The sequence below is a fragment of the Phascolarctos cinereus genome, unplaced genomic scaffold (assembly GCF_003287225.1).
Source record: "Phascolarctos cinereus isolate Bilbo 61053 unplaced genomic scaffold, phaCin_HiC Scaffold_726;HRSCAF=1367, whole genome shotgun sequence".
Classification (NCBI taxonomy): Eukaryota; Metazoa; Chordata; class Mammalia; order Diprotodontia; family Phascolarctidae; genus Phascolarctos; species Phascolarctos cinereus.
Genome location: NW_027556098.1, coordinates 162,091,735 through 162,104,874, shown reverse-complemented (window position 1 = coordinate 162,104,874; position 13,140 = coordinate 162,091,735). Strand labels below are relative to the sequence as shown.

The window sequence follows — 13,140 nt, the reverse complement described above, 5'->3', positions numbered from 1 at the left end:
AATCCCCATTATTAACTTTTTAAAAAATCACTTTTAAAAGCCTTTAAAAAATTTTTAAGTCTTCAAATCGATAAAATAACAAATCAAGTCCTGATTTATAGCATTTGCCTTTCTCTGTGGTATTAACGCTCAAAATGAAAATTTAACAATTGGGTCTCACAGATGAGTATGAGTTGGCTCCAGCACACCCCTGCATCTACCCCATCTTCCCTTATCTTCCTATTAAAGTCATGTACATACTTCTTCTACACTCAGTGCCAAGTCTCACTTCTTCCATGAAGTCTTCCCTGACCCATAATTAACTCTTCATCCTCTGAACTATCATTTTCCATGCCATTAATCTGATACTCAGTCCTGTAGTTGGACAAGGATATTGACTAGATCTGTAATTTCACTGATAATAGTGAATTCCCTATTGAGGGAACTTCCTCTGCTATTGAGATCATCACTTTCTCAGCAACTTTGTAATCTTAGAGAATTGCCTAAAGCACTTAGATCTTCCTGGCTCTGAGACCAGTTCACCATGCTATATTGCTTTTCATGAATATTATCTCTTAATTCCTCTATTAATATACCTTTGTTCTACAACCAGATTATAAACTACTCCCTATAATAAAATGAATGAACATATGTAAAGTAGTTTGAAAATCCCAAAGTACCTTATAAATGCTAGCTTTATTATTATTGTTATTAGACTCTGATCTTCTATTGTAATCTCTATTTTCAACAAATCTACTGACTTGTAAATTGAAGTCATTCAATAAATATTTGTTGACTGATTTAAAAGGTAATTTAATCTTCAAACATATTTATTAAAGTTTTATTTATTTATTTATTATTGGGGGAGACATGGAATCATACTCTATGTCTTTCTTTTCTTCCTATCTTTTTTAATGTTAGAAAGTAAAAGTGAAAGTTACCTCAAAAACGAAAAGAAAATATTCAATATTAAGTCTGAGAAGAGTTTGCTGGATAGGGAAAGGGCAGGGTAGGGGAAACAATATCCTGTTCCACCTTTCACCCTCTTCCCTTTGCTTTTTTTGACGGTGGCAGGGAGGAAGATAAATGATTCTCTCTTACCTCCAAGATAAATTCTTACTTATCATTATATTTGAAATTTTATTTATTATAGTTAATTATAAATATAATACAATTATTAATTAAATTATATTTATTTATTATATTTGAAATCCTAGAAATGCTACTCCTGGTTATCCTAACCTCACTGAGTCTCAGTTTCCTCATTCATAAAATGATCAGGTTGGGCTATTCTTTTCTAACTCTGTGAGTAGATGATGTACACATATGGGCCTCAGGTACTTTTTTTAACCAGTCAAGGAAATCATGTTCTCTTATCAGGTACTAGCGAAGTAGCATTGGTATACTCAATTTCAGGTGCCTGATTTGATGGACTTAGGGATTGCTCTATTTTATGTGCCATATGCTTGATACTATATAAACAGCTGTATTTTATTGAGCCTATCATTTAAGATAAAAAATATGACATGGTAGAGCTAATTAGGGCATAATTTTAGAACACACCTAAACACTAGCATTAGTAATAGGCTTATTTCATATGTAGGTGAAAAAGAACCCAAGGAGACAGTGTAGTTTGGTTAATAACTCAAAATGCTAGGGATAACAAAGGTGGAACAAGTAGCTATGACTCTGGAAAAAAAGGGAAGAAAAAGAAAAAAAAACCTCCAGGAAAAGGGCTGGAAAATTTATTTTATATGTAGCTAGTGGAATGGGAAATTAATTAATTAATTAATTAAAATAAAATTAATTAATGGGAAATTAAGGGTTAGGAGATGTCATGAAAATTTTTAAAAATAGAAAATAGAATATTAAGAAATAGATATATGCATAGGAAAAATCATTATCAACAGGAATATAAAAGAATTACTAAGCTATCGTAAAAAGTCCTTAGGGAGGAAAAAAGTTTAGTTAGAAAAATGGTTTATAAAAAACCCATTAGTTTGGTTGAGATTATAAACTGCAATGCCTACCATATGGCAGGAAGGCAACAACTGCTTATTGATTGACTGAATGAAGCGGTATTATTTCTAGAAGAATTAAAAATAGACACAAAAACTGTTTTGATTTTTCCTAATGTCAATAAGCATTTATTAAAATAATTGTAATTCAAATTAAATGATTTTATTTTACCTAGATCCAGTATACATAATTGATATTTCTGATACAGTGTGAATATGTGAATAGCAGGAAAGAACAATGAGTAAATTTGCAAATTTTATCTTTTTATTCATCAGTCATGGTGTATTATAATAAATAATGATAATATTAATGGCAATAATAATCACGTAGTTGCTGAAGTGAAGTTCCATGTCGTGATTGCAGATGTCAGCATAGGGTAATGTTAACTGGGCATAGGCCTTTGTTGTATATAATTACAGTATTCTTGTAGGAATTAAAACAAATTTGTATTCATTCCTGGGAATTAATAGCTTTAATCAAGCCTTGAAAACCTCACTCAAAATCAACAAGTATTCAGTTTTTGCCAATATAAGAGGAGTCATTATGATATCTTTTTGTTTTAATGTTCAGCCACACATAGTTCATTTCTGCCGTTTGCTTCCAGAAGAATTATAACAGTACCTCTTCCCAAGATCATGTTGGATAAGATGTTGATTTAATTTCTGATAATTCCACTAGACCACAAAGCACAGACTCTGTGGTGTTATTATTAAACAACATCAGAGAATAACTAGGGGAAATGGAAGAGTAGTGTCTGGAACCTAGCCCCTCCCTAACCCTATTCCTTGGTCATCTCTCTTGGTGCATGTAACACCCTACTCCCCAACACACAAACACACATTTATACATACACTCATAAAGACTTATAGATACAGTAATAGATAGGACTTCATAGAGTTTATAGTACTTTACCTGTCATTTTATTAATCTATGAAATGCCCATGTTGAGGAAACTCTCATTACTAGTATTGAGCAACTCCTTCTCTGTGACTTTGTACAAAATAAGTCTATAAGCACTACCTCCCATTAAAGTTTGAAAGGATTTTGTGGGAATTTGCTTAATTGAAGCCATAAGAAGAAGTGATTGCTGCTTTTCTGGCTATCATTAATGTTATTTTTTATGCGTCCATCAGGGCAGAGCGTCAGGCTTCAGGGTGCAAAGGGATGTTAGAAAGCCTTATTTTCTGCTTTTTATCTTTTAAAGAAAACTAATGAATATTTTGTTCATCTACCTTTATAAATTTATTTCATGAATAAAATTCTTGAGTATTGGTAGTCATATTATCTTGGGGAATATCCAAGGAGTTCCTCAGAGGTTTTGTCATACTTTATTTCCCTATCATTTATGTGGGTACACAGGTGACTAAAAATAGAAATGCTACATATCCATCCTGATCTTCTTTTTGAGAAGGGTGCAAATTGTTTCTCTTGAAAAGTTTTTTTCTTTTTTTATGCTCAAGTGCCACTGGGTGGCCTGGAGGATTAAATAGCTTTTAAGACCATTAGAAGAGAAACGCAAGCTGTTTTCTTAAGTTCACAACAAAACTTAGAAGATTTCATATAGAGAGAACAACTGATTTAAAGGAAATTTGTGGCTTTTTTTAATACTTATTTTTGGTGTAGACATTTCTCTGTTACAGTCTAGATAACAAAATGAGGTAAAATAAAATTAATTTGAAAGTAAAAGTAGAAATATAACACAGCAAATTAATTATGTATGTGTGTGTGTGTGTGTGTGTGTGTGTGTGTGTGTGTGTGTGTATTTCATTGTCAGTCTTGCTTAGCCACAGGCTGGCTGGCATAAAGGCTTTGAGATGAGAAATTGACATGGTTTATTTCCAAGGAATATGTATAGAGATACTAAGAAAAATGAGAGAATTGGTATCTTGTTTCGTCAAATCACAATTGACTTGAAGACAACTCACTGAGGACAAGGAAAGGATGAGGAAAATATCTGTTAGGGCAGTTTCAATCCTCTTTTGCCACTTTAAGCAACCAGTTACACTCATTCACGTTCTTGGTATTGACATATATTCTCATTCATGTTGTCTTAGGACAATATATAGACTTTCTACCACAGAATATAGGAAACGAATGACATAGTTATTTTTATTTGACTTACTATTACTTGGATAGTATTCTTTTCCTTTCTCCCTTTTTAGTGCCTTATCACTTGAGGAGAATTGGTCACTAAGCTTCCTTATTCACCTGATAAGTGAGAGAGTCCATAGTCTTTCCCCCTTAAAAATAACCATAATGAAGAAATCGATTTCACTATTAAACTGAGCACAACAATACTAGGATGGTATGCTTGCTTGGAAAAATATAACAATCCTTTACTCAGAGTTTGTCTTTACTATCAGCCGCTGCTACAGATTTCTTTTCTGTACTCTCCTCCTTTTTTTTTTTTTGGCAATTGGGGTTAAGTGACTTGCCCAGGGTCACACAGCTAGTAAGTGTCAAGTGTTTGGTCTGAGGCTGGATTTCAACTCAGGTCCTCCTGACTTCAGGGCAGGTTCTCCACCCGCTGCACCACCTAGCTGCCCCTCTCCTCTTTCTTTTGATACAATAGAGGGCACTGTCACCTTGATTCCTCCCCACTGCCCATTGTTACTCTTCCCTTTTCCCCTATCATCTATAACTCACACCTCACCCCAGGGGTGAGGCATGGAGTCTTCAGTGGATAGACTGATATTAGAAAAACAAACAAACAAATAAATAAATAAAAGGAGAAGGTAGAGAAAATTGGGAAAATAATTATTGTGTTGCCATTCTTCCCTAGCTTCCTCAACCCCTGACCTACATGCCACCTTTTGAACCCCTTATTCCTCAAAGGTGCCCAGCCTCAACAGTCCCTTCCACATGAGTTTCTATGATTCCTATACTTTAGCTCCTGTCTCTGAACCTATTATATACGCAAACCTTATCAGACTCATTCTTCTCCATTGAAACCCCTACTAGTGTCTTCTTTTTGGGAGAGTCCTCATTCTCCATCCTGATGCTTTGTATCCCAGATAAGAACTATGGATGTGTTTCCCCATGAAAACATTATTATATATATGGTGGTTGGTTGATTAATGCTATTCATATCGTATTTCAAGTACATAATGCTTTAAATAGGCTCTTCAGAGTCGACTTGGGGCCTAGGAACCTAACTTAATGCTGTTTCTATGGGAAAATGCATTTTCCAAACAACTGACTTATTAATGAGATTTTGGAGCCCAGCCTATTCATAAATTGGGCACTGCTTGCAAATAACACATTCCAAAGAAACATAAAGGGTTTTTTTTTGTTAATATTATCTATAGTTTGGATTTTCTATCTGCTGCTCCCTTCCAAAAGGAAAAAAAAAACATTTGAGCATTAATTTCCTTAAAATCAATAGAGAGAATGCACATAGGAGATTAATGTAAAAGATGAGAGTGGTTACATTTTATCTTTCTTTCTCAGAAATAAAAATAGTTTCAGAGACATATTCCTTTTCCTCTTTTTGAAACAATGCATTTATCTCTATTGGCAATGACAATTGTTTTGTGTATTAGGATGATATTTTTAATGAGGTAAAAGTAAGATAATTACAATTGCAAATTGCATATAAAACATTTATTCGAATCATCCTTTAAACACAAATAAAGATGCAATTTGAAGGTATAATAAAAGCAGTGCATTATAAAGTACAAGCAAATGGCATACACACCCTTGAGGAAAATTTGCATATTTAAGACAGCATTTTAAAGCATTTGCAACTGATACAGCTTCTAAGGATGCAGCTTTTATTTATAATTAAGCTCTTTAAAATATCAACAATAGTACAAGCATTATTATTGAAAAAGCCCTTCACATTGCACATTAGCTCACAATCAACATGTGAAAATTTGAATTTGGAACAGAGATCACACTGAGGTTAACTTAACTTATGTAGCACTCCAAGCACCTGTTCACAACATATTGCTAGAAACAATTATGCAGTAATAGGTGTGTAAGCAATCCACACAGGAATATTTGGTTAAGAACTACCTCTATATTTTGTACCACTGTGAATAGCATAGTAATATACAGAACCTGGCTTTCCCATCAGCTTAGCAAGGATGTGGACTAGCATAATGTTCACCAAGACGGCCAGGACATGCCAGATATAAGTATTTTGGTGCTGTACATGGTCATATGGTCTATATCAAGCTCAAAAGTAGGAGGGAACATGGCATAGCATGCTCTGACGGTACTTAGCAGCTCACTCTCTATGGTACCATTTTTAAAGAGGTATTGAAAAGCTTCTCTTTTAATACCTAGTCTTGGAATGCCAAGAAGACTACAGACATTAGTGCTATGACCAGTGGGAAAATTTGTACATTCCAGAGTCCTGAATAACACCTCTCAGTAGATGTAGGTTGAATTAAATTGCACTGAACTAAGCACTAGAGCCAGGGTGAGTGGAGAATAAGGCACCATGATAGAGTCAAGTGTGATTTATACATTGGAGTACTTCTATCAAATTAATGTTTCATTAAGATTGTTTTAATAAGCAGTGCCAGTATTTCTTTTGGCCTCCTGTATACATGTAGGTATACTTTTTTTTTCCTTTGTAGTTTCAACCTGTGCCGCTATTGAGTTTCGCTGTGCAGATGGGACTTGCATTCCAAAATCAGCACGATGCAACCAGAACACTGATTGTGCAGATGCTTCAGATGAAAAGAACTGCAGTAAGATGTGGAGATTCTTTACATTTTCTTTTCATGCTCTAGTATCCTTAGCATTGTACTGAACCTTGTCCAAATTCGTACTGAAACCCCATCCAGAACTAATATGTAATTAACCCCTGTGGTGTGGGATAATTGCATATTTACTTCTGTAAGTGAAGTTACCTATTCTTTAACCTTGTGTCGGTGGCCTCAACAGAAGGCTCATAATCCCTGCAAATGGAATGTTTTACTTTTTTTTTTCCTTTTGACTTCCTTCTAGGTAACACAGACTGCACACATTTCTATAAACTAGGAGTAAAAACCACAGGATTCATCCAGTGTAATTCCACTTCACTGTGTATACTGCCAGAGTGGATATGTGATGGCTCTAATGACTGTGGAGACTACTCAGATGAATTAAAGTGCCCAGGTAATTGTGGAAAGGAAAACAACCTGCACTTGGAAGATTGAGAGAGCAGCTGTGCAGAAGCCATTCATTCATTTTAAATCTGTGTATTCAAAGTGGAAATGCAAATTAGGAAGTAATGAAAAGTAGCCATCTCATTTTACTTTTGCTGTTCTGTCTTATTCAATGGGTTATGTAAGTGATCACTAATGGAAATTCAAATTATTCTCAAGAAAATTACCCTATCTTTAGATCATTTGCCTTTAATGTTTTAAGTTCATCATGAGTCTTTTTAAAATCAGCAATTGATGCATAAAAATCGTTAAAATATGTGATTCTTGCCTTTCCACTCAGAAAATCTAGCAAAAAACTTGTGCTTAGCACTACATTGTATAATGACACTGACTCCCACCTTGCAAACATGCAGCTAAAATATCACACAAGAAAGTTTTACTTTATTTTGTTGCATTTCCAATTTGTAGCTTTTTTTTAAATAACTGAGGAAACATGCATCAAGAAATTTAGTAGTCTTGCTCTTAAGTTCTTGAAAAACTGGAAACAGAACAGGGACCTTTCAGTGCTCTATCTAAAGGACCAACGGTAGCAGTAACAATTAGCATTTTTAAAGTCCTTTGAGATTTGGAAAGCATTAAACTATTAAAACATATTGTTTTGAGTACTGTTGTTTTATGTAATGAATATTTTGTCAATTATTTGTCATCAAAAATCATTCAGAATCTTTCTTCCCTAAGTCTTTCCTTGAGGGAGAGATGTATTAAGATTACAATATTCCAAGTGAAGAGTAATGAGAATGCTGACTGGAAAATATAAATGGAAATACACGTAAGAATAATGAAAGGGCTGGAATGGACAGGAAGGATTTAGTAAAGCACTGGATATGAGAAATGAAGAAGGAAGAATTAAAGATAACTGAAGTTTTAAATATGAGAGACTGATTTGATACCCCAAACAAAAATGAAGCCAGAAAAATTATATCGTGAAAGAAAGATTATAAGCTTGGCTTAGGGCAGATTGATTTACAGTATCAAAGAAATGCATATGTAGACATATCATATACACATTTGAAGATCTAGAAGTCACCCAGAGATCAAAGACAAAATATCAATTTGTCTTTCCCTTAATTTTGTTAATTTTTACAGTTAATAAGCACTTATTTTCTTTCTCTTCTACTCATATTAGTTGGTTTGTTGATGTTTCATCTTATGGTATCACAAAGAGGTCTAAGAACCAGCACACTAAAAGAGGAGGGCATCCAGTAATCTGTATGTCTCTGAAGCCAGTGGATAAGAGAATATTCAGCAGAAGTAGCAGTTAACATTTTCATTTGAAGCAAATTAGGATTTCGGGCTAAGAAAGGTCATTGGGTTTGGCAATTAGGTCATTGGAGGACTTTTGGAAAGCAGTCAATCCATGAGCAGTTGTAATGTGCCTACTATGTGTCAGGCCCTGAGTTTCATTAGAATAGTGGAGACAAAAACCAAATTGAAAAGTGTTAAGGTAGAGAGGAGGAAGGGTGTGGGTAAGAACATGGAGCCATCTGGTGCATACTGCTTTTTCAAACTATTTGGCCATGAAAGAGAAAATGATGGGATATTAGCTGAATAAGGATAAAAGAATCAAGGCAAATAGAAAGGAAAGAGAGAATAGATAATACTGAAAAAAACTGAGAAGTGGAAGAAGAGCGCTCTATAATGTGGCAGTTTCATCAAATGGCTTTAGTGAAGCAAGAAAGTTTCATCAGTTATAAGCAAGGGGTATGTAAATATGATTAGAGAATTGTGAGAAGAATAATTTTGAAGTAGTTGCAGTGAGGGGCAGGTAGGTAGTGCAGTAGATAGGGCACTGGACCTGGAATAAGGAGGACCTGAGTTCAAATTTGGCCTCAGAAACTTACTAGGGTGTGAACTTAGGCAAGCCATTTAACCCCGACTGCCAGAAAGAGAGGAAAAGAGGAAAGAAGGAAGTTAGGAAGGAAGGAAGGAAGGAAGGAAGGAAGGAAGGAAGAAAGAAAGAAAGAAAGAAAGAAAGAAAGAAAGAAAGAGAAGAGAAGAGGAAGGAAGAAGGAAGGAAGAAGAAAGAAGAAAGAAAGAAAGAAAGAAAGAAAGAAAGAAAGAAAGAAAGAAAGAAAGAAAGAAAGAAAGAAAGAAAGAAAGAAAGAAAGAAAGAAAAATGGATGCAGTGAAAATGAGATAGGGAAGCAGGAAAGAAAAAGGCAGAATGATTCCCACTGAAGGAGAAGCACAAAGCCTCGGGATGATGAACTAGAAGCCAAGATCAGTTGTAACTGACTGATGTAAGATCATGAAATGGATGGTCAGGGTCAAGAAAAAGACACCAAGTTGGAGAGTATGTCAGAACCATACTGAGGAGCAGATGGACAAATCTGGGGCTATTTTGGAAGGGTTTGATGAAAAGAAAACTTTTAATTTCTGATGGAATTCATAACATTTGGATTCGAGAGGGTGGTTTTATGCCTGAGAAAAGGGTGCCAGGATTTAGTTCAACTAAATGTTCAACTCAACATCTCATCTGCACACAACCACAAATCTTAAAGGAAATGACTATACTGCATTTGTGTATAATGTTGTATGTGTATATTTGTGTTTTCCTTCTTCATAATCATATTGGCATGAACATAGTGATTTAAATATATATTATTCTGTCTATAATATATCCTCAAAAAAACCCAGCAAAAGCTTTTGAAAGTGTGTATGGTGAGGTGGAGGGAGGGGAGACTGGATTTTTTTTTTACTTAGTTTTTCAGATAGTAAAAACATTAACTTTTGCCATAACTGAAATATTGATTCCTTTTAAACAATTAAAAAGTAGAAAATTCAGTCATGTTAAAATAGGGACAAGAGATCATTTTTCCCCTTCTTTTCTATATATTCCAATGCTGGCTGTTAAAATGTCAGCCAACTGACAATTTTCCAATCAGTGCTAGGAGCAATGCTATGTCTATGTCAAACTGGGTTTGGGGCCATAAGTGATGGCAGGTGAAAGGAAAAAAAATCAATTCTTTATAAACTGGATTGATGAATTTTTTTTAAAAAAATATAGTATTTCAGGACAATACTTAAGCTTAAATACTTCTGGAATATTCTAAAAATTCAGGGAATCAATTAATGGAATAAACAGTTTTCAGTAGTAGAAAATTTCACTCCTAAACCATTCATAGGCTCTTAAAAATATATTTTTCTTGCCATACAAAAGTGTATAAAATAAGTCAATTCTTTCAATCTGTGACCCTAGATAGAGAAAATAATTTGATTTTTTTTTGCTTCACTTACTTTTGATTACTCTAACACTTTTCCCATTTTCCAACCCCAAACCCTGAATACAAAAGATAATTGTTAATACTTATTTATCTTCTGACATTGAGAAAATAGTTGGTTTTAAATTATTTAATTTGATATTGCATTCTATATTTTATCACAGTTCAAAGCAAACCCAAATGTGAAGAGAATTATTTTGGTTGTCCTAGTGGAAGATGTATTTTGAACACCTGGATATGTGATGGACAGAAAGACTGTGAAGATGGAGCTGATGAATTCCACTGTGGTGAGCACTTTTCCCCTCTCTTAAGCCACAGTTTATTTGTATCAAGTTTGTTGTTATTGTTCAGTAAGGATTATATGTAGAAAAAAAAATACGCAGTTATGAACTAGTTTTTTTTTCCAGGCTAAATAAAAACATGGACTTTATGAAATCTAGGGAAATAAATGAAGCATTTTCTACTAGTAGGAAAACATGTATTCAATACCTTTGAATTTTTTAGCAGAAATAAAGTAGACTGTGGTATAGAAAGTAGTAGAAAATGATTAAAAATGGATTTTTTTTATGAAATGTCAAACTCGCTTAAAAGTAAATGTCATCATGAAATGTGAAGGTATAGTCTATTTGATTAAGATGCTATATATCTTTATATTAGAGCCAAGTTCCCAACAGGACTAAGAGAGAACTTTAAAAATAGATTATGTAGATTCATAATTCCTGAAAGGGAGCCATTAAATTGTTATATCTTTTTATTTATTTGTGCGTCCGTGATTAAGTTTTAGCCTTACTCATTTTCAGGTACGTTTTTCAGCAGTCGTAGGTGTATAGTGGAGACAGTTTAGGTTAATGCGTCAGGTCTTCACAGGGTTTAACAGTTCATTATTTCATTTGTCAAGATCAATATTTCAGCACTAGAAGGATTTGTAATTTTGTAGGAGTAGGTACTCGCACCACTCACGCAGATCACAGCTGTGCTATACCTTTGTAAATGTTTTTTGAGAGTACATATGGCTTAAGAACTTAATATATTATGCCCATCATGGTGACGAGTCCCTCTGATTTTAGCAAAGCTTTTCCTCCAATAACAGAAATAAAGTCCATAATTGTTGCTCAGTCACATTCAGTCGTTTTCAGTTGCGTCTGACTCTTTGAGACTCCATGTGAGGTTTTCTTGGCAAAGATACTGAAGTGTTTTGCCATTTCCTTCTTCAGTTATTAGATGCACATTAAAAGCTTTTTCTTGGTAAGTAGGACCTTCCAGAGCTTGTGCTTTTTTAAGCCAAGGTCATGCTCCTTAGTATTAACTCCTGTTTTGGAGAATGACATTGAAACTTCAAAGATGCATAACTCTGAGCAGGTTACCCTTGGGTTTTAGATTGAAGGGGAGAATGGGAAGTCATTAAAAGAGGAAAGGGATCAAGTAGAGGACAATGAAAGAACCTGGCCCTTGGGACTCAGATAACAAAAGTGCATCCCTGCACTTCTTTTGAGAATTGACCTTCTAATACCTAGATTCTAGAGTATCCTAGAAGGGAAAAGGGATAATAAAGAAGGATGAATTAAAAAAAAACCAACTTAGTAAAAGGGGTTTTACAAGTTTGTGTGACTGAAATTAAGAGAATTAGAAGATGGAGGATTTTGAAAGTCCTTTCATCTGAACCAGGAGAGAGAAAATTAAAACAAAGGAAACAGAAAATAGCAGCAAAAATAAACTCAAGGAATTTGGAATTGGACAAGGGGGGGAAGTGAGAGAAAATGACATGCAATACAAGAGAATTGAGATGAGATGCAACTGAAAAAGGACCTTTAACAATATGTCAATACAACTCACAGTGGAAGGAGAATAGCATTGCTAGTAGTGGAAGGCAGTTTGTGTGGTTGGATTTTTTATAGGATTGATGTCAGTGATAAAGAGGAAAAATGCATTATGCTTAATGTCATGACAAACAATTAAAAAAACAGTCAATTATATCTATAACAATTGGCATAGCATCAAAATTCTTAAAGGAAAAGTTGGGACAATTCCTCAAAGATCTTGATAGAAAGAAATTGATGAAGGAAGGAAGCAAGAATTATTTTAAGCACCATGTGCCAGGCAATGTGCTAAACTCTTTGCAAATATTACATCATTTCATCCTCATGGCAGCCCTGTGAAGCGGGTGTAGTACAATCCCCATTTCGTAGCTGAGGAACTGAGACAGAAGTTAAGTGACTTGCCTAGGATCACACAGCTAGTAAGTGTCTGACTGCAGAAATAACCTCAGGTCTCTCTAATTCTAGGCCCAACACTTTATCATTGTACCACCTAGAATGCCTCAGCAAATAGAGATGTGGAAAATACATTGATTTTTGCGCATGGAAGAAATAATTGAAACTTTAAAATGAATTTTACATATTGTCTTATTTTAAAAATATTTTTCCATATAGAAAATGGTAAAATGAATAATATTTAGGCCCTTTAATAAGATTTTTTGCTAATGAAATTTAATTTTATGAATTTACTCTCCCTGCTTCAAGTCTTTTCTGTATATGCTTGTTTGATGACACTTCTCAACCCCTATTTTTTTTTCTGTATCAACATAATTTGTGTTTTCACTACACTTTCCTTTTCTTATTTTTTTCAGTCTTGTACCTAAATATCAAATTTGTTCTTCCTCCAGTTATATTACCCGTTGGGTTGACCTGAGATCAGTCTTCCCTCCATATTAATTTTTTTGTTCTGTTATCACTATTTGTTATTTGAAACTTTTAATTTTAGTT

The 13,140-nt window shown here is 34.3% G+C and overlaps 1 protein-coding gene across 1 annotated transcript in view; it reads left to right on the top strand.

The window, feature by feature from the left end:
* LRP1B (LDL receptor related protein 1B) overlaps window positions 1–13,140 on the top strand; it is a 2,172,360-nt gene that overhangs the window by 1,763,289 nt on the left and 395,931 nt on the right. Inside the window, 3 exon segments of the mRNA XM_020984719.1 lie at window positions 6,585–6,698; window positions 6,958–7,107; window positions 10,543–10,665. Coding sequence (XP_020840378.1) covers window positions 6,585–6,698; window positions 6,958–7,107; window positions 10,543–10,665 — 387 coding nt within the window.